The sequence below is a fragment of the Mus caroli genome, chromosome 16 (assembly GCF_900094665.2).
Source record: "Mus caroli chromosome 16, CAROLI_EIJ_v1.1, whole genome shotgun sequence".
NCBI lineage: Eukaryota > Metazoa > Chordata > Mammalia > Rodentia > Muridae > Mus > Mus caroli.
Genome location: NC_034585.1, coordinates 54867518 through 54893772, shown reverse-complemented (window position 1 = coordinate 54893772; position 26255 = coordinate 54867518). Strand labels below are relative to the sequence as shown.

At 42.1% G+C, this 26255-nt stretch overlaps 1 protein-coding gene across 1 annotated transcript; it reads left to right on the top strand.

Annotated features, from left to right (window-relative positions):
* The first annotated feature begins 12773 nt into the window (after nt 1–12773).
* Nucleotides 12774–16047, top strand: LOC110312109 (bacterial non-heme ferritin-like). The gene is made up of 4 exons (XM_021185656.1): nt 12774–12904; nt 13879–14022; nt 15022–15144; nt 15755–16047. Exons 1-4 carry the CDS (start codon nt 12803–12805, stop codon nt 15914–15916), a joined length of 531 nt encoding a protein of 176 aa, XP_021041315.1. The 5' UTR covers nt 12774–12802; the 3' UTR covers nt 15917–16047.
* The last annotated feature ends 10208 nt before the right edge of the window (nt 16048–26255 follow it).

Here is a 26255-nt window from a genome sequence, read left to right as displayed (position 1 = left end):
CATTGCTAGCTACCATGTGGGTGCTGAGAATCAAGCCCAGGTCCTCTAGACAAGAAGTCAGTGCTCTTAACATCTGAGCCGTCTCAATGGTTAAAGTTCAAATCCCTGTATTCTGCCCTCATTCCTGTATGTATTTTAAATTGAAATTCTTTTCTTGTCTTTTTGGTTTTCTTTTCTGTTTTGTTTTGTTTTCAAATGAATGCAGTTTGAAAACAAGAGTTGTTCATGTAGAAAGGACAACCCTCACCTGAAGGATGCACATCTAGTGCCATCTGGTGCCTTTTCATAAGCAGAGATATAGGTGGAATGAAACAGAGGCAATGAAGTCACTACAGTCCAGCATATGGCTTCCTCTACTCCCTTCCAGTGAGCTAACTAGCAGCTACTGGAGGAGGTGTTTTCATGAGCAAACACTTAGAATGTAAACTTAGATGAGGCTTGCCATGGCTAATGAGGAGGCCAGTGCAGACACAGGAGGCTTTATAGCATGTATTCTGACTCCAAGCCTTGCTAGCTCTGCATCTACACTGAAGGCCCCTCTTCCTGTCTTCCTTTCTCCTCAGGCCTGCATTTTGAAAACATGAGGGCAGAGGTTAGTGCACTTGATAGGCAGGATTCTGTTCCTGTAACATACCAAGCCTTAGGAGAAAAGGCAAGATGAGGATTATCACTCCTGGAAGGGTCAGGTCATATACCTATTAGGAATGTCTAGGGCCTCCTGCTTAAGAGAAGCTACATTCAAATTAAGCAAAAATTTCTCCTGGTGTGATCCTAATTCTTGGATTTTAGTTAATTCCAGATGTAGTCAAGTTGACTAGCCAAGAATAGTAACCAGCTCATCGTTGTGCCCTAGCTAATACAAGACTGAGGTGACTTCTGCTCCTGATGGCACTCAATTTTAAGATTTAATTTTTCATTTGAAAATTGTGTGTCTGTCTATGGCTATGTATTCCTTTTAGTGCAGGTGCCCAGGGAAATAGAACACTGTATACCCTGGAACTGGAGGTACAGGCAGTTGTGAGCTGCCTGATGTAGGTACTGAGAATAGAATCCAGATCCTGTGTAAGAGCATGGGGAACTAAGAATTCTTAACTCTCTGGCCTCTTGAATTGAAGGTTCCTTCCTTCCTTCTTTCCTTCCTTCCTGCCTGCCAGCCTGCCTGCCTGCCAGCCTGCCTGCATGCCTTCCTGCCTTCCTTTTCTCTCTCTCTCTTTCTCTCTCTCTTTCTCTCTCTCTCTCTTTCTTTCTTTCTTTCTTTCTTTCTTTCTTTCTTTCTCTTTCTTTCTTTCTTATCTGTTTCTTTTCTTTTCTTTATAGAAAGCTTCTCTTTTGGTTATTCTTGTAGGATACAATCAATTCAAATAGCAGTTCTTTTGGAGGTCAGGGGTTGAGACAGGGTTTCTCTGTGTAACCCTGGTTTTTCAGGAACTCACTTTGCAGACCAGGCTGGCCTTGAACTCCCAGAGATCTGCCTGCCTCTGACTCCTAAGTGCTGAGATTAAATGCATATACCACCACTGCCCAAAAGTAATTCTTTTAATGAACAGCAGTCCTTACTTTTTTCAAATATTACCCTTTTGGTAAAACAAAACAATAGCACTATACTTGATAATCACATCTGTCAAATACTTCAAAAACAAGTCTCTCTCACAACTCCCAGAAACCAGCATGGTTGTTAGTCTTTGTGCACTCTCCCTGGAATGCCACATCCATAGATTCTGACTCTGTTGCTCCCCTTCTCTTCCTCCTCTTTCCCACACCCCATGGGCCCCACTGCTCAATGTGTCCCCACCACCCAGAAGGAAATAGATTTTTTTTTAAAGAGCCACATAAAAGAAATCTTTCTAATCTATTCTTTTCTGGAACAAACAAACAAAAACCCTTTGCTAATATAAAGTTAGTAAAAATAACTTTTGAACATTAGACAAGTCACAGAAGTCGCTCGTGGGCAAATGGTGTATTACCTTTCAACTATTCCCATTCTAGTCTCACTGGGCAGAAAGCTGTCACCTTCGATGCTCAGTTGCGTCCTTAAGTAGCCCAATTAGTGTGAGTTGAATCATCTCCCTGGGGTTTCAGATTGTCCCCTTTATCAGTCGCTTTTGACAAAATACATGCCAGAAGAAACTTAAGGGAGGACAAATGTATGTTGACTCCCAGGCTCAGGGTGGGAAGGCAGAGCAGTGTTCACGTTGACAGAAGTGGCTTCTGTCCTTGGTGGTATCTGGCTCATATATCTATTAGGAGTAGAAAACGTGGAACAGAATGAGGATTAGCTATAATCCTGCACCCCCACTCACAGGGCCTGTTCAGCTGACCAGATCACAAGTCAAAAAAACTCCCTGACCTCCCAAAGAATACAGCCAACTTGGAACTAACTGTTCAAACAAAAAAAGCTTTGCAGGTCGTTGGGGTGAGGGGACTGTGGTAGTTTGAATGAAAATGGCCTCATAAGAACTGGCATTGTAGGAAATGTGGCCTTGTTGAAGTAGGTGTGGTCTTGTTGGAGGAGGTGTGTCCCTGGGGAAAGGCTTTGAGGTCTCAGAAGCACCTAGGCCTAGTGGACTATTGACTTCCTGCTGCTTGCTGATCCAGATGTAGAACTCTCAGCTCCATTTCCAGCACCATGTCTGCCTGCACGCTGCCAAGTTTCCCACCATGATAATGGACTAAACTTTGAAACTGGAAGCCAGAGTCGATGAAATGTTTCCCTTTGTAACAGTTGCAGTGGTCATGGTGTCTCTTCACAGCAGGAAAATCCTAAAGCGGGGACATTTCACAATCAAACCATAGTAACTTCCAAGAGGGACACCCATATTTTAGTCCTAATTGGTTACTTGGTAGACTGTTTTACTGTCTTGGAAAATATACATGTAAGATATTTTATCTTTGTCCTTTTATACTTAGAAGTCAAGAATCCACTCTCTTGGGTTTTGGTAAAGACTTGTACTACCCTTTGGGCCTTTGTCTACTTACCATGAAAGGTGAGTTCAGAACTGAAGAGGTTGAATGGATCCAAAGGGAGAGAAAAACAAACCCACACTTATCTCTTACTATAAGTTTATTGCACTGGCTGACAAATGCAAACGTGTCCCAAGAGGAGGACAGGACAAGTGTATATGAGCCTCACAATGCTGAAAACTTGAGTTCTCCCAGAACAACCAAACAGGTCACTGTCAATGTCAGAACATAGGGCAACAGATAATCTTAAAGAAAACAAGAAGCCTTTGGGGCTTCTGCTGCAGTGTCTTGGGAGTGGGGCAGAAGACAGCACTAAAAAGGGAAAGGAAAGAGGTTCAGGGGTGATAATGTTCACCGTCCAACCAACAGAGAATAAACAAGAACGGGCTGAGTGCAGAAGTCTATGTAGTGGCCGGCTATCATTGAAGCAGGAGTTTCAGATCACATGTGAATGAAGATGGGAAGTTACAGTACTGTCTTTTACTGGAGGTTGACGAGCAGTACTTTTTCTTGTTTTGGTAAAAGAAGTGAGGCAATACAGAATAACTAAATAAGAATATACACTCTAGAGACCTCACAGATAACCAATGATTTTTTTTCTTCTCTTTCTAAATTAGACCAGGAAGGCTCCATCCAGCAAGCATAGAAGTCAAGATGAATAAAGCAGGGTTGGAAGTAGTAACATAGCCACATCCAGTCCCAGTATGTATCCTTTCAAGAGACCCCTCTCTCTTGCTCCAAGTATTTGTTCAGATTTTCACTCTCATTGTCACCAGAATCCATGCAGTTTCCATATCCATATTCCATATCCATAGTTTTAAATATGAGATGGCTCAGGACTCAGAAACTAGAGTTTGGTTGTCAGTTGATGGTCTTTGAGAAGTGAAAGGACCTTCCCGGGCTCTACCCTCATCAAAAGATTGTCTCCTAGGGGCTTCTTAGAAGGAATGTGGTAAGAAGTAGGTGATGCAAAAAAGTCACTGGAGATGTAGCCTGGGAATAAATCTCCTGACTACGCCTTTGCTTCCTCTCTCTCTCTCTTTTTCTTCCTCCCTCATTGGTCCTTTCTCTCTCCCCTCATTCTCCTTCTGATATGACATGCCCAACTCCTGCTGGACAGCCACAGTCCATAACTGCTGAAACCCAGAGCCAGAATAAATCTTTCCTTCCCTTTAGTTGTTTTTTTCTGGCGTTTCTCCTGGCAATGAATGTCCTGCGTTAGATAAAAGCTAACCTCAATTGCAACTGACTGTTAGGAGAACACCACAGGGCAAACACCACTGACCCATCTAAACCCAGGATCATTGATTTTTTTTTTTATCAGCACTTTCTTAGTTCCCATCAACCTTATGTGTACAGAGGGCCACGGCAGCCACACTCACATATTAAGTGAGGAAACAAAAGCTTGGGAGGCTTAGAGGAGACCAAGCCTGGATCTTGTCTTTAATTCTCTTAACATTATTATACTTATTGCTCTGCCTTTCACCTGGCATAATGTTACCACTAATGCGATGTCGTTGATATTTATAAGCAGGTCCCTTACTGGGAACTTTGGGGTTACAAAGAAGCTACCAGTCTCTGCCTCAAACCAGTAGCAACAATCCCTTTGAGTCTTGAGAATCCTGTCTTCAAGTGCATGATCTCATTTTGTAGGATGCTCCAGGGCCATGAAAATGATTCCCAAACATTAGCCCAGTCATTCTTAATAATCAGTGGGAAATACTAGCCCCATCTAGTGGCTTTGCTAATATAAAAGAACAAGGTTATACTAAATTATGAGTGAAAATAGATAAAAGTACATAAAATATTATTTGGCTAGAATGTTTTCTTTACCCTCTTGAGAATGACTTGAGCCATGCTTGCCTTCTTTTCCTTACTCTGTGTACTGGCTGGTTGTGCGTGTTAACTTGATACAAGCTGGAGTTATCACAGAGATAGGAGCCTCAGTTGAGGAAATGCCCCCATGAGATCCAGCTGTAAGGCATTTTCTCAATTAGTGATCAAGAGGGGAGGGCCCAGTCCACTTCAGGTGGTGCCATCCTGGTAGTCCTGGGTTCTGTAAAAAAGCAAGCTGAGCAAGGCAGGGGAAGCAAGCCAGTAAGCAGCATTCCTCCACAGCCTCTGCATCAGCTCCTGCCTTCAGGTTCCTGCTCAGTGTCACTTCCTGTCCTGACTTCCTTTGGTGATAAACAGCAATGTGGAAGTGTAAGCTGAATAAACCCTTTCCTCCCCAAATTGCTTCCCAGTCTTTGATGTTTCGTGCAGGAATACAAACCCTGACTAAGACACGATGTATGCCACAGATGGAGCAGGAATCTTCCCGGGCCTTTGCTGAGTTGTCACACTCATTTCTACAAGTGAATCAATTTGTCAGATTAGATTCCCTGGGCTTTGGTTCTCTGAAATAATCTAATATGTCTTTTGATGTGCTTTTTTTTCTTTTCTTTTTACTTTCATTCCTGTGTTACCGTGCTTATCCCATGTTCATGTAACACAAACAGGTTCTTCATGCATGCCCAAGAGTTGACCTTTGGTAAGAGCCTGTGGTCATTAATTTGGTGAATCCATGTTGGATCACATTTCCTAGATATTTAGCCAAACCTTATCCTGTATGCTCCTGTTAATATATATTTTAGGTGAAATGAAGGTTTATAATGTGGATGGTGAGTCTCTGTTTATCACCTGAAGACTGTTTCCTGAGCAAGAAAGGATACTGCAAATTGCCTTTGCAAAGACACTTGAACCAGAGCATGCTCTCCCTAGCTCTCCAGCCTGCTGGCTCCTCCCCCACCCCTAGAGATAGTGGACTTGCCAGACCCCAAAGTCCTTAAAATAAAGATCCCTTCTCCCCTCTACCTTGTCTTAATCTCCCTCTTTGTGTCTTACTTTGTCTCTGTCTCTCTACATAATAATACATCTGTGTTTGTTCTATGTGAGCACATGCATACCCAAGATCACTCCTGGTTCTGCTTCCCTGACTAGAGAGAGAGAGAGAGAGATAAAGAGATAGAGAGATAAAGAGATAAAGAGATGTATTTACCCTATTATCTTCTATAATTTCATTTAGGGTTGACTAGATTTTCACCCCTCAGTGTTATCATTTTCTACTTCCTTTTTCACTCTCATCTTACTAGATTTTCACCCCTCAGTGTTATCATTTTCTACTTCCTTCTTCACTCTCATCCATGTTCCTTCTCCCTATCATTCCTTTTTTTTTTTTTTAAGATTTATTTATTGTTATACATGAATACACTGTAGTTGTCTTCAGATACGCCAGAAGAGGGCATCAGATCCCATTACAGATGGTTGTGAGCCACCATGTGGTTGCTGGAATTTGAACTCAGGACCTTTGGAAGAACAGTCACCAAGCCATCTTGCCAGCCCCACCTATCATTCTGTTTTATAAACTGGCATATCAGTCTACTCCTGGGAGACACAGAAATAATACAGCTATGTACCTTTATGCACTGTGCATGAACTGAGCAGCATACCAAAAGTAGCCAAACACTAGAAGCTTACTTTCAAAGTGACAGGATTAATCAGTGAACGTTGAAGACACTCTTATTCCCTAATGAACCGTGGACTGAAGAGCTAACATAAAGTTTGTATCTTTCACAATAAGCGCATTGTCCTGCACACAGTAAGTAGAATGGGGGTAACTGACATTTGAACAGTGTTCTTGGGGGGGGCTAGTGACACAGGGTAACAAACTACAATTTGTGCACAAGAAAACCAGAAATGCCATCACAGCTGGAATAGATTTTTCAGTTATCTAGGTTTGTAATTACTCAGGTGACTATCATGAAGGCCTCTCAAACAAAGAAAACGTGTTCCCACAAGAATCAGTAGCTCTTCTATAAGAACACAACCATCTCATTAAATGGAATTTTACAGATAGCTAACACCTCTAGCTGAATGAACAATTGGCTCTTTTAAATTCACATTAGAATGCGCAAATATGCAGCATGACTTGTGGTAGAGGCAGTTTCATCGCTACAATCCATTACTTCTCCCTTTAATAGCAGAACTCTAGGTTTCAATGCAGGCAAATGGTTTCCTCTCTGACATTGTTAATTTCCCCATCTTTTGAAGCTTTTGACCAAATATTGGCCAGCAAGATATGGAAGAATCTGTGTTGTGCCACTCCTGGGTTTGACCATTAGAGGCACAACAATCCTTTCCTCTGGCCTACTCTCTCCGACTAGGATACAGACAAAAGGTAAGGAATTAAATCAGACAGTGTGAACCCAGAAAAGGAGTCTGAAAGGCCATACTGAAGATGATTAGTGGTTCAGTGAGCGACTGTAGCTGTGTTGAAGGAAGTCTGCCTCTTGCAGAGTGACCCACTCGTTCCTGCTCTACACAAACACGACAGACTTACATGATGACACCAAACATGTTGGAGCTGTAGGGACAGCCTCTTGTGCACCATGTGGAAACATCACCTGTCAATAAAAAGCTGGGAACCAATGAACTGAGGCAGTATTAGAAGGTGGAACATCCAACAGAGAGAGAGAGAGACAGAGACAGAGACACAGACTAACTCTGGGAAAGAGTGAGGCACAGAAAGATTCTCTATCCAGACTCTGAGGAAGTTGGATATATGAAACAGAGGAGCAGTTACAAGCCACCATGTGGCAGACATAGAATAGTATAAATGGGTTAATATAAGTTACGAACTAGTCAGGGAACAAACCTAGAATATGGCCTAGCCATATTCTAATAATAATAAACCTCCAAGTCATTATTCAAGAACAGAAGCTTGGGAGGAAAAGCTTGAGTTATATAGAACGAGGGGTTTCAATATACAAACTGAATTTCCTAGAACACCTAAAACTCAGTGGTGGGGCTGGAGAGATGGCTCAGCGGTTAAAAGCACTGACTGCTCTTCCAGAGGTCGTCCTGAATTCAATTCCCAGCAACCACATGGTGGCTCACAACCATCTGTAATGGGTATCTGATGCCCTCTTCTGATGTGTCTGGAGACAGTGACAGTGTATCCACATACATGAAATAAATAAATAAATAAATAAATCTTTAAAACCAAAACAACTCAGTGACATTCATTGTACAAAGTTTTGTGACGAAAGCAAATTTAGGGTAATAGTTACTGTTCAGTGAATTACATGGAAATCACCTATCCTGTATGCTGATAGAGCTCTGCATGTGCACCTGGCTCTGGCATAGGGAATATATTTTAAAAACAAACAAACAAACAAAAAGGGTGTGAGCAGTCCCCGTTTGAAGTGTAAACTCACGAACATATGTTCAGGGGATAATAAAGAATTCGTAAATTGAGGGTTAGTTATTGAGCCCAGGGTATTGTGGATTGCAAAGTGTTGGTACAGGCTCAAGGCTATTCTAAGGCAGTGATCTTAACTCAACCTTTATGAACCTCACACAGGTCAGGTGTTTTTACTGCAACTGAAAAGAATGTAGGCCTTGAGGACATGCAGCAAGAAGGTGGTGGTGGCAGACCAGTGCCTGGAATTTCTCTGGGCTCTTCACTCCCCCCTCTAATTTGTAACTGAGTCAAATCCTTGATTTGTCAGTTTTCTCAAGGTCTCGGTCATTGGCCAAGAGGGTAAATGGGCTCTTAAGTTTATACTGTAATGCATGCCTGGATAAAGTAGATGAGGGGGTTTCTGAGGAAGGGCCCACAAGTCAGGGCAAGTAGTAGAGAGAATAATGGTCCAGCCATTGCCAAGACTAGGTAGTTATCCAGGGGAAGCGTGAGAAGAGGGACTGAACTTAACTAGCAAACACAGGGGTGGGGGTAGGAATTGGAGGGCTAAGAAAAGGAGAGACCAATAAAACTTTAGGCTTTGGGTCTTTGGGGTGCTGAGGGGCTTTCGATCTGATGTTCTTTTACCAAGACATGTAGAGCATAGTCAACTTATACATTTAAGATCAGTCAGAAATAAACACGCAGTGGCCACATACATTTATACATTTAAAAAACAGACAGACAAAACTTTCCTTACTTCTTCTAGCTGTCATTTCAATAGAGGAACACCTTGTCACCTGCTGAATACAATTCTCACAGGCAGAGGCAGAGGCAGAGGTTTTGTAGCAGGATTAGCCAGCAGCTTCCTTATCAGAGAAGCTGAGAGGCTGCCTGTGCCCCTTTTAAGAGAGGCTTGTGCAAGATCAAGCACCCCAAAGGGCCTGAGCAGTCTCCTTTTGACACCCAAACCCACAGACAGATGTTCAGGGGATAATAAAGAAGGGATCTGTAAATTGAGGGTAGGTTCTCCAGCCCAGGGTGTTGGTACAGGCAAGGGAGTGGTCTTATCCCAAACTTTATGGAACTCACACGGGCCTTGTTTTTACTGCAACTGAAAAGAATGTAGAGTTTCAGGCCATGCTACCGGTAAGATGGCAGCCACGACAGAACTATGCCTGGAATTACTCTGGGCTCTTCATTTGTTAGTCATTCAAGTCAGACAAAAAACAAAGGTAGAAAGGCAAACAAAGCAAAAGAAGAATATGAATAAGGAAAAATGAAGGATGTCTACCAAACCTTTGAGAGCCCTCTGAAAACAGTGAAATGCAGAGTAAGAGAATCAAAAACACAGAACCTACAAGAAGAATGTCTACCCTCTCCCAGTCTTGGGAAATATCCAAGTGTAGGAAGTTCAAAGAATCCAAGTCAGACTCAAAGAAGATTTTTTTTTTTTTGTAACAAATATCATAGTCAAATTGTCCACGGTAGAATAATTATTCACTGTATATCTGTGTCAAAATATCACACATGCCCCATAAATTTGTGTATAACTATGGGTTGATTGAAAGCAGTTAAGCTGGGGAGATGGCCCGATGGGTAAAGTGCTTCCTGCATGGGCCTGATATGCTGAGTCCTGATCCCCATTATACACACAGTACCGTAGCATCTGGAGCCCCAGCATTGTCCTAGCAAGAGATGGGAAACAGGAAGACTGTGGAAGCTGGCAGGCCAGCTAGCCCAGCAAATACAGCAGTGAGGAAGAGAGATTCTATCCCCAAGTCAAAGGTGAGGACTGATGGCAGACGTTGTGCTCCACAGGTGTGCCATCAAACATGCATGTCCAAACTCACACACACATATACACACTACATATGCATATCTGTTCATTTGTCAATGATTAAAAGTATAAGTATAAAAACTTAACAGGGCTATGGAAATGGCAACGGCACCTGCTGTCAAGCCTGATGATATGAGTTTCAGCCCTAGGACCCATGGAGTAAAAGAAAAGAATTGACTCTCACAAGTTGTCTTCTGACATTCTCGGCATGCCCCCCCCACACACACTAATTACTAAAGATGTGATATGTTTCCATTAATTCATGCATATGTGTGTGTTTGTGTGTATGAGAGAGAGACAGAGACAGAAACAGAGACGAGACAGAGAGAATAGTGTTAGATTAGCAAAAATCCTTAGTTCCATCTCATTAAAAGAACAAAACTGGGTTTATAAATATGCATTCAGTTCTCTGTTGTGGCTGTATAGTACAATCACAGAATGTTTACAAGGAAAGTTCTTTAAACCCACCCAGAAATATCCAAATTCTCAGACTATTCTATTCCAGTAACTAATCCATGAATTCCAGGTTTACTAACTTGTAGGTTAGACAGTATAAACTTGTCACTGTTACCCACAAATTGCTGATCTTCCAAAAAGGAACCACAAGGTTTGAAGAGGAGGAACTGGGGTCACATATCACCTAAGCAAAGGCTGGAGCTGGCTTGGGGGTAAAGAGCATTTGCTGCTCTTGTGGAGGCCCTCAGTTCTGTTCTCAGCACCTACATGGGGGCTCAAAACTACTCTGGCTTGAGTTTCAAGGGATCCAATGGTGTCTTGTGACCTTTTGACCTTCACAAGCTAGGCACACACATGGCACCCATACATGTACATAGGCAAACCCTCATACAATGAAACAAAACCAAAGATAGCATTCAAAACAACAGTGGGAACCTGCACAGGTGCCACATTCTCAGACGAGTCTAAACTCTAGAGCCCAGCTATCCCAAAATTGCTAGCACGACTGCCTTTCCAGGAGTGCTGCCGTGGAGGACCTGATACCTTGGGGAATGCTTTTTTCTCTAGAAAATGTTTTTCTCTCCCTTCTTACTCAATGATCATCACCTGTGCCATGAGCGCCCTACAGAATTTCCTGGAATTTTTGGGAATGTTCTTATAACCTTTCCCCTGAAGGTGTGTCCCTGGACAGGCAGTACCTGGCAATAGATTAGAAATGCATTGCCTCAGGCTCCACCAACCACACTTCTGCATTTGAACAAAGTTCCCTGCAAATGATGTTTTGAGAAGCACTGTCTGAAACCACCTTTCCTTTATAGGAGTAATCGGAGACTCAATTGGAGTCTGTTGGGTCAAGAAACATTGATCTGATCATTTCTTCTTTGAGACTACCTTGTTTGACTCTGTCCAAGTTTCAAAGTTTAACTTCTCCCTCAAGGGGGAAAAAAAAGAGTTTTTATTTTTCACCCTTCTCCAGGGGTGGACTTTGAGGCAATTGCTATTCAAACTGTCTCCCCAAATCAAGATATTTGCTGCTCATCCTCCAGAATAGCGTGGACTGCAGGGTAGCACCTGCCTAGACAGATGCCATTTCCATTCAGTCCAAGAAGGCAGGGGTTAGCTCAAAGTTGGGATCTTAATTTTTTCCCCCCTACATGTATGTCTGTGTAAGGGTGTTGGTTCCCTGGAGCTGGAACTCTAAACAGTTGTGAGCTACCATGTGGGTGCTGGGACTATCTGAGTCCTGTGGAAGAGCAACCAGCTCTGGAAGAGCTCCCCACCCCCCATTTATTTATTTATTTATTTATTCATTCATTCATTCATGTTGCATACCGATTGATGCCCTCCTTTTGGTTGCCCCCTCTCAGAGTCCCTCTCCCCACCCCCTTCTCCTATGAGAGTGGAGCTTCCCAGATATCGCCCCCCCCCCCCCAGTGCATCAAGTCTGCAGGGTTAGGCACATCCTCTCCCATGGAGGCCAGACAAGGAAGTTCTGTCCCCAAAGCAGCCAGTGTTCTTAACTGCTGAGCCATCTCTGCATGTCCTGAATTTTAAGCTTTATTCTTATGTCAGATGGATTTTTTAACAGTGACGCAGTACATTTCTAGAAGCACCCCTTTATCAGCCATAAAGAATGGTGAAATCAGTACATGCCAAGCCACAAAGAGACCCTTGAAAGAAAGAATAAGGAAGGAGCCAAGAAGATGCCAATTGCAAAATTGGGAAACAGCAGCATGGTCTTGTAGCTACAGCTGTATGTGCTTATTACAGCTGCAGGGGGGGGGGTGCCTTTTTTTCTACTTCCACTTCTCTATCTTCTGTCTGCTCACAAGGCCAACTTGAAGTGCCAGTTTACCCACAAAATCTGTATGCCTCTTCTAGCTGGAATAGGAGATTTCAGAACTCAACCATACTCCACAATCAGCTCAATTATGTATGAGGAGGGAAGGGGTTGTAATGTTTCCTATAAACAAGTAGTTTTTTTTTTTTTTTAACATGTTCCTTAAATTTGATGTATATCAAGCAGGCTATGCCATCATCATTCTGAGAAAACTGAGAAATTAAAATAATTTGCATTACCCTTAAGAACAACTATTGAGAAAATTAGAAGCTCCAATCCCTCTTCTATACATTGTCTCTCTGCTCATTTTGGTTTCTTTACCCAGACACAGTATCCTTGTTGGTAGATTAGCAGCTGCAGTCTCAGGTGGCGGTGATTTCATCTTATTACAAGGGGTGGGTTGTATCCACTCCTTGGTATTTAAGAGCCTTTCCAGTGAAGTGGGTAGCACATCTTATGGCTGAATTCTCCTATTGCTGAGATGGGACCTAAGAGAAGGAAGCCCATTCCTGAAGAGGCTTTAGCTTTTATTCATCGAGTTGCCTGTATGCAGATGAACCTCAGTGATGCTTATATGTTCTTGGTTAGTAGAGCCCTTGGGCTACTATGAGGGTAGACTTTGTTCTGATCTGGGTGATGACACATTTACTACCTTCATATCATTGGGTATCTAACATTTACATCTTCACATCTAACATTAGGTGAGAAGGTAGTTCAATGGTGAGGCTTTGGTGATTGAGAATTGTGACAGCAAACTACAAGCAACAGGGAGAATCAGTTCTTCACTTGGGTTCCCAAACAATAGCCAATGGTAGCAGAATAAGCCCTTTTATAGCTAAATGCAATTTCACACTCACGGTCAACATGTATGATAAATCTGCTCTTAGCTTTTTAGTAAATTTGTGCTAGGCTTTTTGTTTTTGTTTTTCCTTTTTTGAGACAGGGTTTCTTTGTATAGCCTTGGCTGTCCTGGAACTCACTCTGTAGAACAGTGGGGGCTTGGAACTCAGAGATCCTCCTGACTCTGCCTCCCAAGTGCTGGGATTAAAGGCCTAGCTTTCTGGTAATGTTTGTCTGTTTTTTAATGTATTTATTTTTTAACGTACAGTGATGTTTTGCCTGCATGTATGTCTGTATGAAGATGACCAATCCTCTGGAACTGTTAGATGTTGTGAGCTGCCTTGTGGGTGCTTGCAATTGAACCAGGGTCCTCTGGAACAGAAAGAAGCTAGTGCTCTTAACCACTGAATCATCTCTCTAGCCCCCTGGGGTAGGCTTCCGTCAGTGGATGAAACTGATAATGTTAACAGGTCTGATCCATAGAAAGTCCATACTGTAAAAAGATTAGGAACTTCTCTGAGTGGCTGCTCTTTGGGGCATCCTGAGTTCAGGAAGATAGAAACTTCTGGAATTCAAAGGACAAGCAAGACACTCAGAACATCCAAGACCTCTTCTAGATGACCACTGAGACAGGAGACTCTTTTCTTGAGATTCCTACCTGAAATTTTAACTTCTGTTACCTGTCTCCCTTCCCCCAAATCCTCACCTCCATCCTAGGCTTGCTTGTACAGTGATGACACGACAATGACTAGTTTTGGAGCATATTCTCAGGACAAGGCTTCAATGAAATGGTCCTGTGCCAAAAACATCCTGGCATACATCACCGAAAGAGGTAATAAGGTCTGCATTCCGGAAATTCAGGTGACTGTAATTCTACTTTAACAATTTCTGCTGGGGCTTTTTCCTAAATCTAAAATATAGGTGCTTGCTATTTAAATGTCCTAGTTAGGTTATTCATGTTCTTAGTAACTGGACCTGAGTCAATAGCTTCAGGGATGAAACATGTCCATTAAATACCTGTCTGGCTTTTCTCAATGAGCCAACCACACAAATCTCTGCATCTGCAGCACCAGCATCATAGGTGAATGGTGAAATATTCAAGTCCATGACTCTCGCCTTGCCCAAGAAACCTGATTGTGAGTAGGGCCAAGAAGCTGTGTCTTAACAAACTCCTCAGATGGGCCTAATGCTCTGAAGAGCTTAGAAGCAGGGCTCTCGTGAGTTTTCCCAGAGCTATTACCCTCCCTTTTCAGTTCACAGAAACTTTAGGTAGACCCTCAGGTATTCATTATGGTTGTCTTGTCAAGTGTCTTGAACTACACTGTTCCCACTAAGTGCTGGCACTCCAAAGAAACTGTCTGATCTTCAGTTAAGACTTGTATCCTAGCTCAGCACACATCTTTAAGTCCCAGCACTTAGAAGGCAGACACAGGAAGATCTCTCTGAGTCTGAGGCTAGCCTAGTCTATAAAGCAAGCTCCTGGATAGCCAGGGCTACCCAAAGACTGTTGCATCCATTCATCTGTAATGATTTAGGTGCATCTTAAAAATAAATTTAGTACATATCTAATACATAACAAAATGAAATCAACATTATAGAATTTCAAAACCAGTGGAATAATTACTAACCTGTACCCTTGTTATGTAGCAATGGAATTTGTCAAGGGTCTTTTTAAGGTCCTGAGGCCCATATCAGTTAAACAAAACGACTGCCGGTGAACCAGGTATCTGTCTTTAAAACTCTCAGCTGACTCCACTATGCTATGCAAAATTCAAAAGCCTTCTTACCTACAAACCTATTCCTCATTTTACATAGAAATTACCTGAGAGAGTAAGTTGACTGCCCTTTCATTTCCAACAGAGGCCTGAAATAGACACCCACAGCTGCCTCCAGTGTGCGATGGCTATTCTAAACATGGAAAACGAATTAACCGAGATCCTGCACGACCTGCAAGATGTCGCCTTAACTGTTAAAGATAATACTGTAAGTAGCTAACTGGTTCTAATATCCTCTGGGATTCCTTCCTCATGGTTTGTGAGCCCTCTGGCTCAAGATGGGCCTTCTCTCTCTCTAAGCCCATACATGTCAGGAAGTCAAAATGAAGAAAATGCTATAGCACAAACGTTCTCTATCTCAGTTAGACAATGCTTTCACCAAGGGGCTCTAAGGAGATTTGAAGAGTTGAGCCTTATGAAGAGCACTTGCATCTAAGTGTTTGAAAATGGGCTCTAGGCATCTAGTCAGTCTCCATAAATTGCAGGCAAACAGGACTGAAATTGTGGCCAGTAGAACACGGTTCCTTAAAGTGATCTACACCTTTGATATTCTCCGCCACTCATTGAAAATGGGTGCTTATGGGTTCCTAGAGATTTTAGATATCTTTGGTCTGTTCTCTGTGGGACCTTCAATATGCATATGAATCGCCTGGTCTCTTGGCACATGTAGGTGTTGATTTAGTAGGTCTGATAGAGCTTGAAGATGCTTTTCTGCTATGGTCTGGGCATGGCTATTTCATGATCTAAGATCTGGGTCAACCACCTCTCTATGCAGATATGGTCTTTAATGAGACTCCCTTTCTATTTCATTTATGTAGACAATAACATTTACAAAAGAGTTGATATATAGTCAGAGAAGGAATGAAGACCGTTTGGCATGGGAAATTGTTGAGCTGAAGAGGAAAGAAGAACTGGCTCAGAAGGAGAATGATAAAAATAAAAGGCGTTTGAAAGGCACTCGAAAGAAGCCAAGGAGATGACCAAGTGATAGCGAGTAGGACAAGCCTTTCTATTGCAGGCCCTAGATCAGCAAGTTAATGTCTTGTCATTTCCCTTGCCTGAAGAATGCTTTTCTTTTCATCTTTCTAGTTCTCATTGATGAAAAATAAATGTTTTGCACTATAATTATGCATAAAGAGGTCACTGTGTGCAAGTGTTCTGAGGGTTATTTAGTATACTAAGCATTTTAAGAGGTATTTGCTACCCTGTTCTGTGGTCCACAAACACACAGTGACAGTAAGATTGGATAAATTCTGAAGTTGGAAGAAGGAATGTGGAGGGTGGATATGATGAAAATATGTTCTATTTGAAATTCTCAAAGGATAAACATTAGGGCAAATTTAAGTACAAGAGAATGCAGCAGAATAAGTGTTAAGACTAAGTATGAATGTTCTGCCCTCATTTGGAAAGTGTGTGTGTGGGGGGGGGCGGTTTCTTCATATTAAATGAAGTTTTAAAAGGAGTTTTTCATGCAGAAAGGGTGACCCTTACCTGAAGCACATAAAGCAAATACTGCCAGGTACTTTTTCAAGGTAGCAGTAAATGTGGCTGGGAATACAGAAGTAATTAACTCACTACAGTCTAGTGCATGACTTCCTCTATTGTTCTGTACCGAGCAAGCCAGCCAGCAGCTGCTGCAATAATTTTCAGAAGCAAACAATAAAGGATGCTGTGGTGGTTTTAATATGGTTGGCCCAGGGAGTGGCACTATTAGGTGTGGCCTTGTTATAGGAAGTGTGCCACCGTGAGGGTTGACTTTAAGACTCCTTGCTGTGTGGGAAACAGTCTGCTCCTGGTTTCCTTTGGATGAAGATTTAGAACTCTCAGCTCCTCCTACATTATGCCTGCCTGGAAGCTGCCATGCTCCCATCTTCATAACAGTAACCTCTGAACCTATAAGCCAACCCCAATTAAATGTTGTTCTTTAAGTGTTCCTTTGGTCATGGTGTGTTGTGGACCATCCAGCGGCTCACAAGAAACGAGGTATGACTAAAAAGGCAGACTCGAGGTGAAAGAGAGGGAACTAGACAGACAAGAGAAAGAATGGAGCTAAGTCAAGACCTTCTGATCAAAGCTCAATTTTAATATCGGGGAACAGGCCTTATAAAGAAGGGGGGCATTCACGCCAAATCATCCTTGGAGTCCAGCTGCAGGTGACGACGAGTAGTCTCCAGAACAGCTAGGCTGCAGGTAGCAGCAGTGGCAGTGACAGAACAATAGGGTGATCCAGGGAGGCAGGCTCCACCCCAGGTGATCTCCTAGTGACCACAAGTCAAGCCTGGCTCAGCCTGCTTCAGGCTGTGGGGGGAGGTTACAATGGTGTCTCTTCATAGCAATGCAAACCCTAAGACAGAAGTAAACTTAGGTCAGATTTCTTGGGATTGCTATGGGAGAATTATGATCTATCTCTCAGGGCTGATGGGGATAGAGCAGGATAGACTTCTCAGGACTGAGGTGGGTAGTATAGACTAGACCTTCCAACACTGATGTCCCTAGCTCCACCTGAGAACAAATGGGAACTCTTGATGATTGTGTTCCAGTTCTAAAGCTTACTACCCCAAGCTGATGAACTTTTACTCCTCTATTGCTTCAGTTTAACCTATAAAATAAAGCTAATATGTCATAAAGCATAGATTAAGTACAAGAGCAGTACTTAGAACAGCATTGTCTGGATTATAGATCCTATTTATATACTACTAGTTACAAGCATGGAGGAAGCTGCCCTCTAAGAAACATTTCTTGTAAGAAAACAGCACAAGGAAAACTGGGGGACTATCTTAAGGAAAGACAAATCCTGTTTGAACAAGAGGACATGGCTATTAGAATCAGCCATAGACATCTTTCAAAAAGTGAAGATGTTCAATACTCAAACTGCCAGTTAAGCACTCCAGCTATCATCTTGGATTCTCAGCCAAAGGGAGAAAAAAAAAATGTTTAAAATGTAAACAAATAATCACAGGGAGGGAAAATCTACTTAGACATTCAGAAGGAAATAGGAATTGAAAACAAAATCCATAGTGAAATGTAACTCATTGGTCATAAAAGCTCCCCAGGAAAGTTAAGAAGTGGCCACAAAACTGAGGGACTGGAAATAGCTTTGTCATCAAAAAAAAAAAAAAAAAAAAATAGAGTGAAAGGAAAATCAGTTTTGAAATGTGGAAGTAAAAAGTGATAACATCGAGTCAAAAAAAGCTATGCAAATATAAGTGATGAGAAAAACCTCCCAAAGCCAGCCATCAACAGAAGGTCACAGTGTTTTAAAGGCATGGTGTGTGCATGCAGGTCCTTCACTCCTGTGTGACCTGCTGAGAGCAGCCAATATTTTTTTATTAATCATTTCATTTGTCTACATTTCAAATGATATCACCCTTCCTTATTATCCCTCTACAAACCTCCTCTCCCATACCTTCTCTCTCTCTCCCTTTTGCCTCGACGGGGGTGTTCCTCCACCCATTCACCCATTCCCACCTCATCCCTCTAGCATCCCCCTATTCTGGGGCAGCAAGCTGCCTCACCCTTCCATTGATGTAGGATAAGGCCATCCTCTGCTACATACGTATCTGGAATCATGGCTCCCTCCATGTATACTCTTTAGTTGGTGGTTTAGTCCCTGAGAGCTCTGGGTGGTTCAGTTAGTTCTTCGTATGGGGTTGCAATCCCCTTCAGAGAGCAGCCAATTTTACAGAGAACTTTCTTTGTCAATGGTTGTCATGAGGAAGGGTCCCCCTCCAGCCCTCCACCCCCATCACCGATGGTGTCCTGTAATGAGCTTGGCATATTCTCCATTTACATCTTTTCCCTAACCCTTCTGTGCCTCTGTGAACTTGCCTCTGCCTTACAGATTACTGGTGTTTACTAGTCTGCAAGTCACTCTGAATAAAGGCCTCATCTTTATACTCATCAGTAGTTCTTATTGACTCTCATACTTCTTCAGGTTGAAGGTATCTCCCTCCATTAAGAGCCAGGTGTGGTGACATGGACCTGAGATGCCAACTGAGAGGGTGAGGCAGTAAGAGGATGAGGCCAGAGGGATTGACTAACTTGGCTAAATAGTAATACCTGCCTCAAAATAAGAGGCAGGAGAAAATATATATATATTATTTTACCTAGTATTTTTCTAAAACTCTCAATCAATCTCACCATTTAAAAAGAAAATACTCATTTTTGACACAGGATCTCATGAATTTATCTGAGAGTGGCCAAGGAGCCTGTATAGCTGAGGAGCTTGCTTGTATAGCTCCTGCTGATATAGCAGGCATATGCTGTTACTTCCAGGTGTATGCAATGCTAAGGATGAAACCCAGCACCTTGTGGGTGTTAAGCAAGGACTCCACCAACTGGTCCACTTCCCCAGGGCCCTCAGCACTGTGGATGGCTTGTGATGGATGACGAGCTGTTGCTTTTTGCCTTTAGTCAGGGTGCAGGGGTGTTGGGGGCATGGAGTGTCCTTTGCATCCCTGGCCTCTGCTTTACATAGGCTATCTCTTGCACTTGGGACAACCCAAAACTTCTCCAGACACTATGAAATGCCCCCTTAAAAGGCATAACTCCCCTGTTTGAAAAACACAGATTCTCACCTGTAAAATAAACACTCATTTGAAAGAAGACCACCATGGGGTGCAGAGATAGTGGAGTTGACTCCCCGTCCCCTCTGATGAATTTCCAGAGTCCACAGTACTGCGTCTGCCTAGCAGCTCCAGGGAGAGGTGAGATGAGCAGAAAGGAAGGAGAGAGACTGTTAACAGGATACAGAGACCAGAGGAAGCCAGACACGGTGGACCTTAGTTTGTAAAGGAAATAGCAGAGCTTACATTGGAGCACAAAACATAGGCCTGAGCTGGCTGAGCTGAAAAAGATAAAACAAAACAAAACAAGCCAGGAGAAGCTCCACAGTCTGTGCAAAGTCAAACACAAACCACAGCTCTCACTGTAGTGGGAACAAAAGACATTTTATTCCAGAAACAAATGTGAGTGAATGGTGGGCCAGAGATACAGATTTGGGTTATCCCTAGTCTCAGGTTTGAATGTAGTAACAGTTTGATGAAACACTTGCAATAACCGAACAGAGGAAGCCACTGTCAAGATACTTTGCAATTGAGTCATCGGTGGCTGCAACAGGTAATTTAACAGCAAACCAGGAAAACTCCTATTATAGGTCCCAGATACTAGAACACTTTTTATTTTTAATGAACATTGATGCTTTGCCTGCATGTATGTCTGGGTGAGGGTGTCTCATCCTCTGGAACTAGAGTCAAGGACAGACGTGAGCTGCCATGTGGGTGTTGGGAATTAAACCCCATACCTCAGGAAGAGCACTCAGTGTTTTTTAACTGTTGAGCTCTCTCCAGCACCAATAGAACACTTGTAAATTAGTGGAAACTAGCCATCTGTAGATTCCAGTAGGGTTACCTATGTCACAAGGATATTAGGTCACATGCAAAGAGGTAGGCAGTAAGTATCATCTAGGTGCTTGTACTGGCTGGTTTTGTGTGTCAACTTGACACAAGTTTGAGTCATCAGAGAGGAAGGAGCTTCAGCTGAGGAAATGACTCCATGAGATCCAGCTGTGAGGCATTTTTTTTCAATCAGTGATCAATAGAGGAGATCTCAGCCCATGGTGGGTGCTGCCACCCCTGAGCTGGTATCCTGGTTCTGTAAGAAAGCAGGCCAGTAAGCAGCACTCCTCCATGGCCCCTGCATCAGCTCCTGCCTCAAGGTTCCTTCCCTGTGTGAGTTCCTCTCCTGATTTCTTTTTGTAATGGATTATGATCTGGAATAACAAGCTAAATATACCCTTTCCTCACCAACTTGATTTTTTGGTCATGGCTTTTCCTCCTGGTCTGGCTCCAGTCCCTATTAGAAGCTCTCTTCAGCAGGTATCCTATAACTCTGGCATCTCCAACATCTTGGAGTCTCCACAGCAATCCAAGCTTCACCTTAACAGCTTCACACAGTGGCCTCTCTATGTCTGTCTCCATGCAGGAACGCCCCTGCCACATACTTGGCCTTGGTGGCTTCCTTTAGTCACAGAGAGAGATTCCACAATTCCCTTCTTCTATCCTTGACTCTAAAGTTAGAACCACAAGGCCAAAGCTGCCAAGTTATGCTGTTGTCTAGGGCTGGAACATGGCCCTTTCATTCAATTACATCATTTGGTTTCTATGATTTCCTTCAATGCATAAGCGTGGATGTACTAGAACTTGCTCTGTAGACCAGGTTGTTGTCAAACTCAGAGATCCACTAGCCTCTGCCTTCTGAGAGCTGGGACTAAAGCTGAGCATTACTGAGGCTAAAGAGATGGCTCCACTGACTGCTCTTCTGAAGGTCCTGAGCTCAAATCCCAGCAACCACAGGTGGCTCACAACCATCCATTATGAGATCTGACACCCTCTTCTGGTGTGTCTGAAGACAGCTACAGTGTACTTACATATAATAATAAATAAATCTTTGGGTCAGAGTGAGCAGAGGTCCTGAGTTCAATTCCCAGCAACCACATGATGGCTCACAACCATCTGTACAGCTACAGTGTACTCATATACATAAAATAAATAAATACATCTAAAAAAAAAAAAAAGGTGGGCACCACCATACCTGGCCCTAAGATTTTCTTTAATTCATTTTCACAAGTTAGAAGCTTAGCTGAGTGGGGTCTTCTCCTTTATTCCATTTAACATCCGGCTTTTCTTGAATCTTATCGATTCCCTGAAAACAGGAATCAGCTCCATTCCACTTCCTGGTGTCACTTTTCTCCTCAAATTGTACATTTTCTATTTTTTCTTGCTCAGCTTGCCCCTTCTGATCTTCATAGGAATGAACATAAATAACCACACAACAGAGACAATAATAAGCTATTTTGAGATTTCCTTTGCCAATGGAATAAACCCCAAACTTGTCACATTAGACTCAGGCAGGCTTTTCTGAAAAGGGCAAAAAGCGGCCATATTCTTAGTCAAAATATCAGAAGAACAGTCTATAGGCCACATACTAAAATTCTTCTCTGAGTTCTCTTGAGCTAGGCCCCCACAGTTCAATTCACCCTCAGCACCACTGTCTTCCACGTTCCTACTATTATGATCCATTAAACCCTGATTAAAGCATCCCATTGCTTTCCTAATCCAAAGTCTTCAAAATCCACATTGCTCCAAAGAAACTCATGAATACCCTACTCCTGGTACCAACTTCTGTCTTAGTTAGGGTTTTATTGCTGTGGAGAAGCACATGACGATGGCAACTGATAAATGACAACATTTAATTGGGGCTGGCTTACAGTTTAGAAGTTGAGTCCTTTATTAGCATGGCAGGACGCATGGCAACATGTAGGCAGACACGGTGCTGGAGAAGAAGTTCACTGCTCTACATCTTGACACACAGGAAGCAGGAGGAAAACTATATACTACATTGGGCATAGCTTGAGCATAGAATACCTCAAAGCTCACCCCCACGGTGACATACTTCCTCCAACAAGGCCATATCTACTCCAGCAAGGCCACACCCCTAATGGTGCTACTTCATATGGGTCAGGCACTCAAACATATGGGTGCCATAAGTATTCAAACCACAACAAAGGGTGAATCAAACACATGGGTGTTTCATGAGTCGTCAGCTCGGCCATACTTCTTTTCACTCTATATTTTTACATTGGCTGTTTTTGTTGTTGCTCCGTGTATGTTTATCTGTGTCTGTTGTCCATGTTGTTTTCTAAGGGATAAATTCCTCTTACGAAGTGTATAGATCTTTCATATGGATCTCCACTTCAATCTATGGAGAATTCCATATGAACAGCTGAGAAATCATGGTGCATATTTTTCTGCATCCTTGTCCTCACCCAGTCAATACCTTCCACATGAATAAGCACCATTTACAATTTTACCACGAAGATAATTTTGTCTGTTTGTTACTTTGTTTTTAATCTTTTTTTTTTTTTCTAAGACAGGATTTCTCTGTATAGTCTTGGCTGGCCTAGAACTCACTCTGTAGATCAGGCTGGCTTTGAACTCAGGGATTCACTGGCCTCTGCCTCCTAAGTGGTGAGATTAAAAGTGAGCACCACCACCACCCTGAATTTGTTTTGTTTTGTTGCTGTGTAGGATATTGGACCTATCATTCCCACATGTCTTTGCTCTAGTTTTGAAATTCTACAACATAATTCCACCATGTGCAGAACCTTGCCTCTGTCTTATTTCTCTGATTATTATGTTCAAGTTTACAAGTATTGATATATTCTTTCTCATTCTTATTCAGCACATCTTTTTGAATGAAGGCATCACTGTGCTATTCTTTTTTTGGTATGTAATTAGGGTTTTTTTTTCCAATTTGAGATATTACAGAAAAGGCTGCTATGTACACTCTTGCACGTTTTTGATGGCCCTGTCCCTATGTCCTCATTTTCAGGGACTGTATTTCCAGATGGTAGGATTTCTGGGATTTTTAGGTTATGTCACTGATAATAACACCTCCAAGACAGTTCTACTGTTTTGCACTCCAATAAGCCATAAAAGAGGTTTTCAGTTCCTTGCTAATAGTATGTTCATCCACTTTTTGGTAAGTTTTATTCTAACTATAAATTTAAACATCTAAAAAGTTGTAAGATGTAACCTGGATGCTAAGAACTGATCTACATTTCCAACCCAAAACTCTTCTGTGAGAGGTAGTCTGTGACTCAGAGTCCCTGTACAATAGAATACTATTTTAGCATACCAGCATCAGGCAAGGTCACTCTAAGATCATAATAAAATGAGAGAAACCCACACACCACTACCTTCTCTCCTGACTAGAACAAGTGCTACAAATATAACTTTTTCCTCCCTCTAGGCTGCTCTCTGTGTGAATAAGATAATAGTCACTCACACCAGACACCACTAAACAATGGTGTTTTAGATCAAACCCATAATGACATAGCATCTCATGCCCGTTAGAATCTATGAGAAAGATAAAAATAATAAATGTTGGCAAGAATTCAGAGAGAAGAACCACTTCCAAATTGTGGTTTGTGAGGAGTAGATGAAGTCCCTAGCAAATGTGTGTTGTTGGCATGAGTATGGTTATGTCAATGACCCCAGGGACTCAGACCCATAGTCATAGCAACGCCTTCCCCTGGTCCAAGCCCAGATATTGACACTGTTTGCAGAAAGTATCAACAACTACAGCTTCTATGACTGTAGCCTGAGACTGCCCCCTACACAGACCCCTACCAAGGTTAGCTAACCACCTTCTCATTCGATTGTATATAATAAACCTGACTCCTTGTTCGGTGATATGTAATAAATATCTTTCAGGCTGCTATTGCATCTCCATTAGAGCTCACTGATTAACCAAAGGCAGCTTTTCTTTATATGTGTGTCATTTATTCATTCTCTATCACCCCAATCAGGTCAATGCCATGTAGGTTGTTGCATAAGGGACAAATGTGAAATAGCACAACAATTATAGAAACCAGTATAAAAGTTGAAAATAAAACTACCATGTTAAGTGTGCAGTTCCACCATGAGGTTATATATCTAAGACATGGAATAAGCATGTCAAAGAGATACATGCAAGCCCATACTTACTCCAGGACTATTTATAGCAGCCAACTATGCCATCAACCATGGTGTTCATCAGTTGATGAGTGGATGAATAAGTGTGGTATACATACACAGTGAACTATTGTCCACAAAACCTTATCATTGATAGCAATGTGGATAGAACTAGAAGGTGTTATGTTAGGTAAACAGATAAGAAAGACACATGGCACATGCGCTCACTCATTCCTGGAGGCGAAGTGAGTGGAGTACATAGAGATACAGACTACAAAGGGCTCACTGGAGTTTAAGGGATACTCCAGAGTGCTCACAGTGAAAGGATGGGCATGGATACCAAAATACATTCAGAGGGGAGGAAGTGGCTCTCTTGTCTTAAGATAGTGGGAAAACTACATCCCACAATTACACATTTTGAAATAACTAGAGGAGAAGAGTTTAAAGGGCCCTAACATGATAATGATAATATTTGAGGAGACAGAAATACTAATTACTACCAGGTGGTGGTGGCTCACACCTAAATCCCAGCACTCCAGGCAAAGGCTGGTAGATCTCTAAGTTTAAGGCCAGTGTGGTCTACAGAGTGACTTACAGAACAGCCTCATCTACAGAGTGATTTTTTTCAGGCCATCCAGGGCTAGTCCGAGAAACTCTTGTCTCAACAACAACAACAACAACAACAACAACAACAAACACCAAATACTGGTTACCCTGTTTTAGCAATTACATATTATATTAAATATATCAAAATACTATGCTATATACCTTATGGGTGAGTACAAATGTCATATAATTAAAATGGTATATGATAATTAAAATTAAAATTCAGTTCAGCGTACAGTACCCAGTATCCAGAAAAAATAATGTCAGTTGAAAGCATGTATAACTTTCTTGAAAGGATGCCAAATTACAGATTCCTACTTTTTTTTTTTTTTTTTTGCCAGTTTTCAATCCTGAGGCAAGTTCTACTCTCCAGTTCTACCCAGACAACATTATTGTGTTAACAAGTTTAGCTGTCTTTCTCTACCTGCATGTCCCTACTGAGAGCTCGCTTCCTTGCTGCAGGAATAACAAACACAACTCATTCAGTTATGTGCATCTCTGGTGGTCTTGGTTACAGGCAACTGACACCAGTTGCTAAGAACGTAAACTGCAGGGGGAAAGGCGGGGCACATTTCCATTTTTTAATACTGTCTTTCTAAAAGAGAAAAAGAGAAACAGTGAATTTTTAGAATGATTCTAAGAAAAACAAAGCAAAGTCATGTGTAAACAGTTGTATAAAGAAAAAAGAGGGTATAACAAACATAGCCAAGAATTTGTTGTTGTTGTTGTTGTTGTGTTTGTTTGTTTGCTTGTTTGTTTGAAGGGATTGTTCTTGTTTTTGTTTTTTCAAGACAGGTTTTCTCTGTGCAATCCTGGCTGTTCTGGAACTTCTTCTGTAGACCAGGCTGGCCATGAACTCACAGAGATCTGCCTGCCTCTGTCTCCCAAGTGCTGGGACTAAAGGTGGGTGCTACCTCTACCCTGCTAACTTTTTTAAGGTTACAATGAAATTGCCACCTATGTTAGGAACATTCATGTGAAACTTGACTGAAATAAATAACATTTAATAAGAAAAATAAAGAAATACATGAAACGCCAAAACAGAGTGAAAAACAAGATGGAAAATCTCTATAATCTCTATAATCTATCCAGATAAACATTAGAATGGGGCCTTGCTGTGCTCCAGGGCTTCTTTGTCTGCTAAATCTCAGATTTTCCCTGCTGATAATGCATGCTGTGCTAAGCATCCCCCCCCTCC

Coding starts and splice junctions, on each gene's coding strand:
- LOC110312109 (XM_021185656.1), top strand. CDS start 12,803: ATGGGACCTAAGAGAAGGAAGCCCATTCCTGAAGAGGCTTTAGCTTTT. Junction 12,905..13,878: donor GTGATGCTTATATGTTCTTG/GTTAGTAGAGCC, acceptor CCTCCATCCTAG/GCTTGCTTGTACAGTGATGA. Junction 15,145..15,754: donor TAACTGTTAAAGATAATACT/GTAAGTAGCTAA, acceptor TCATTTATGTAG/ACAATAACATTTACAAAAGA.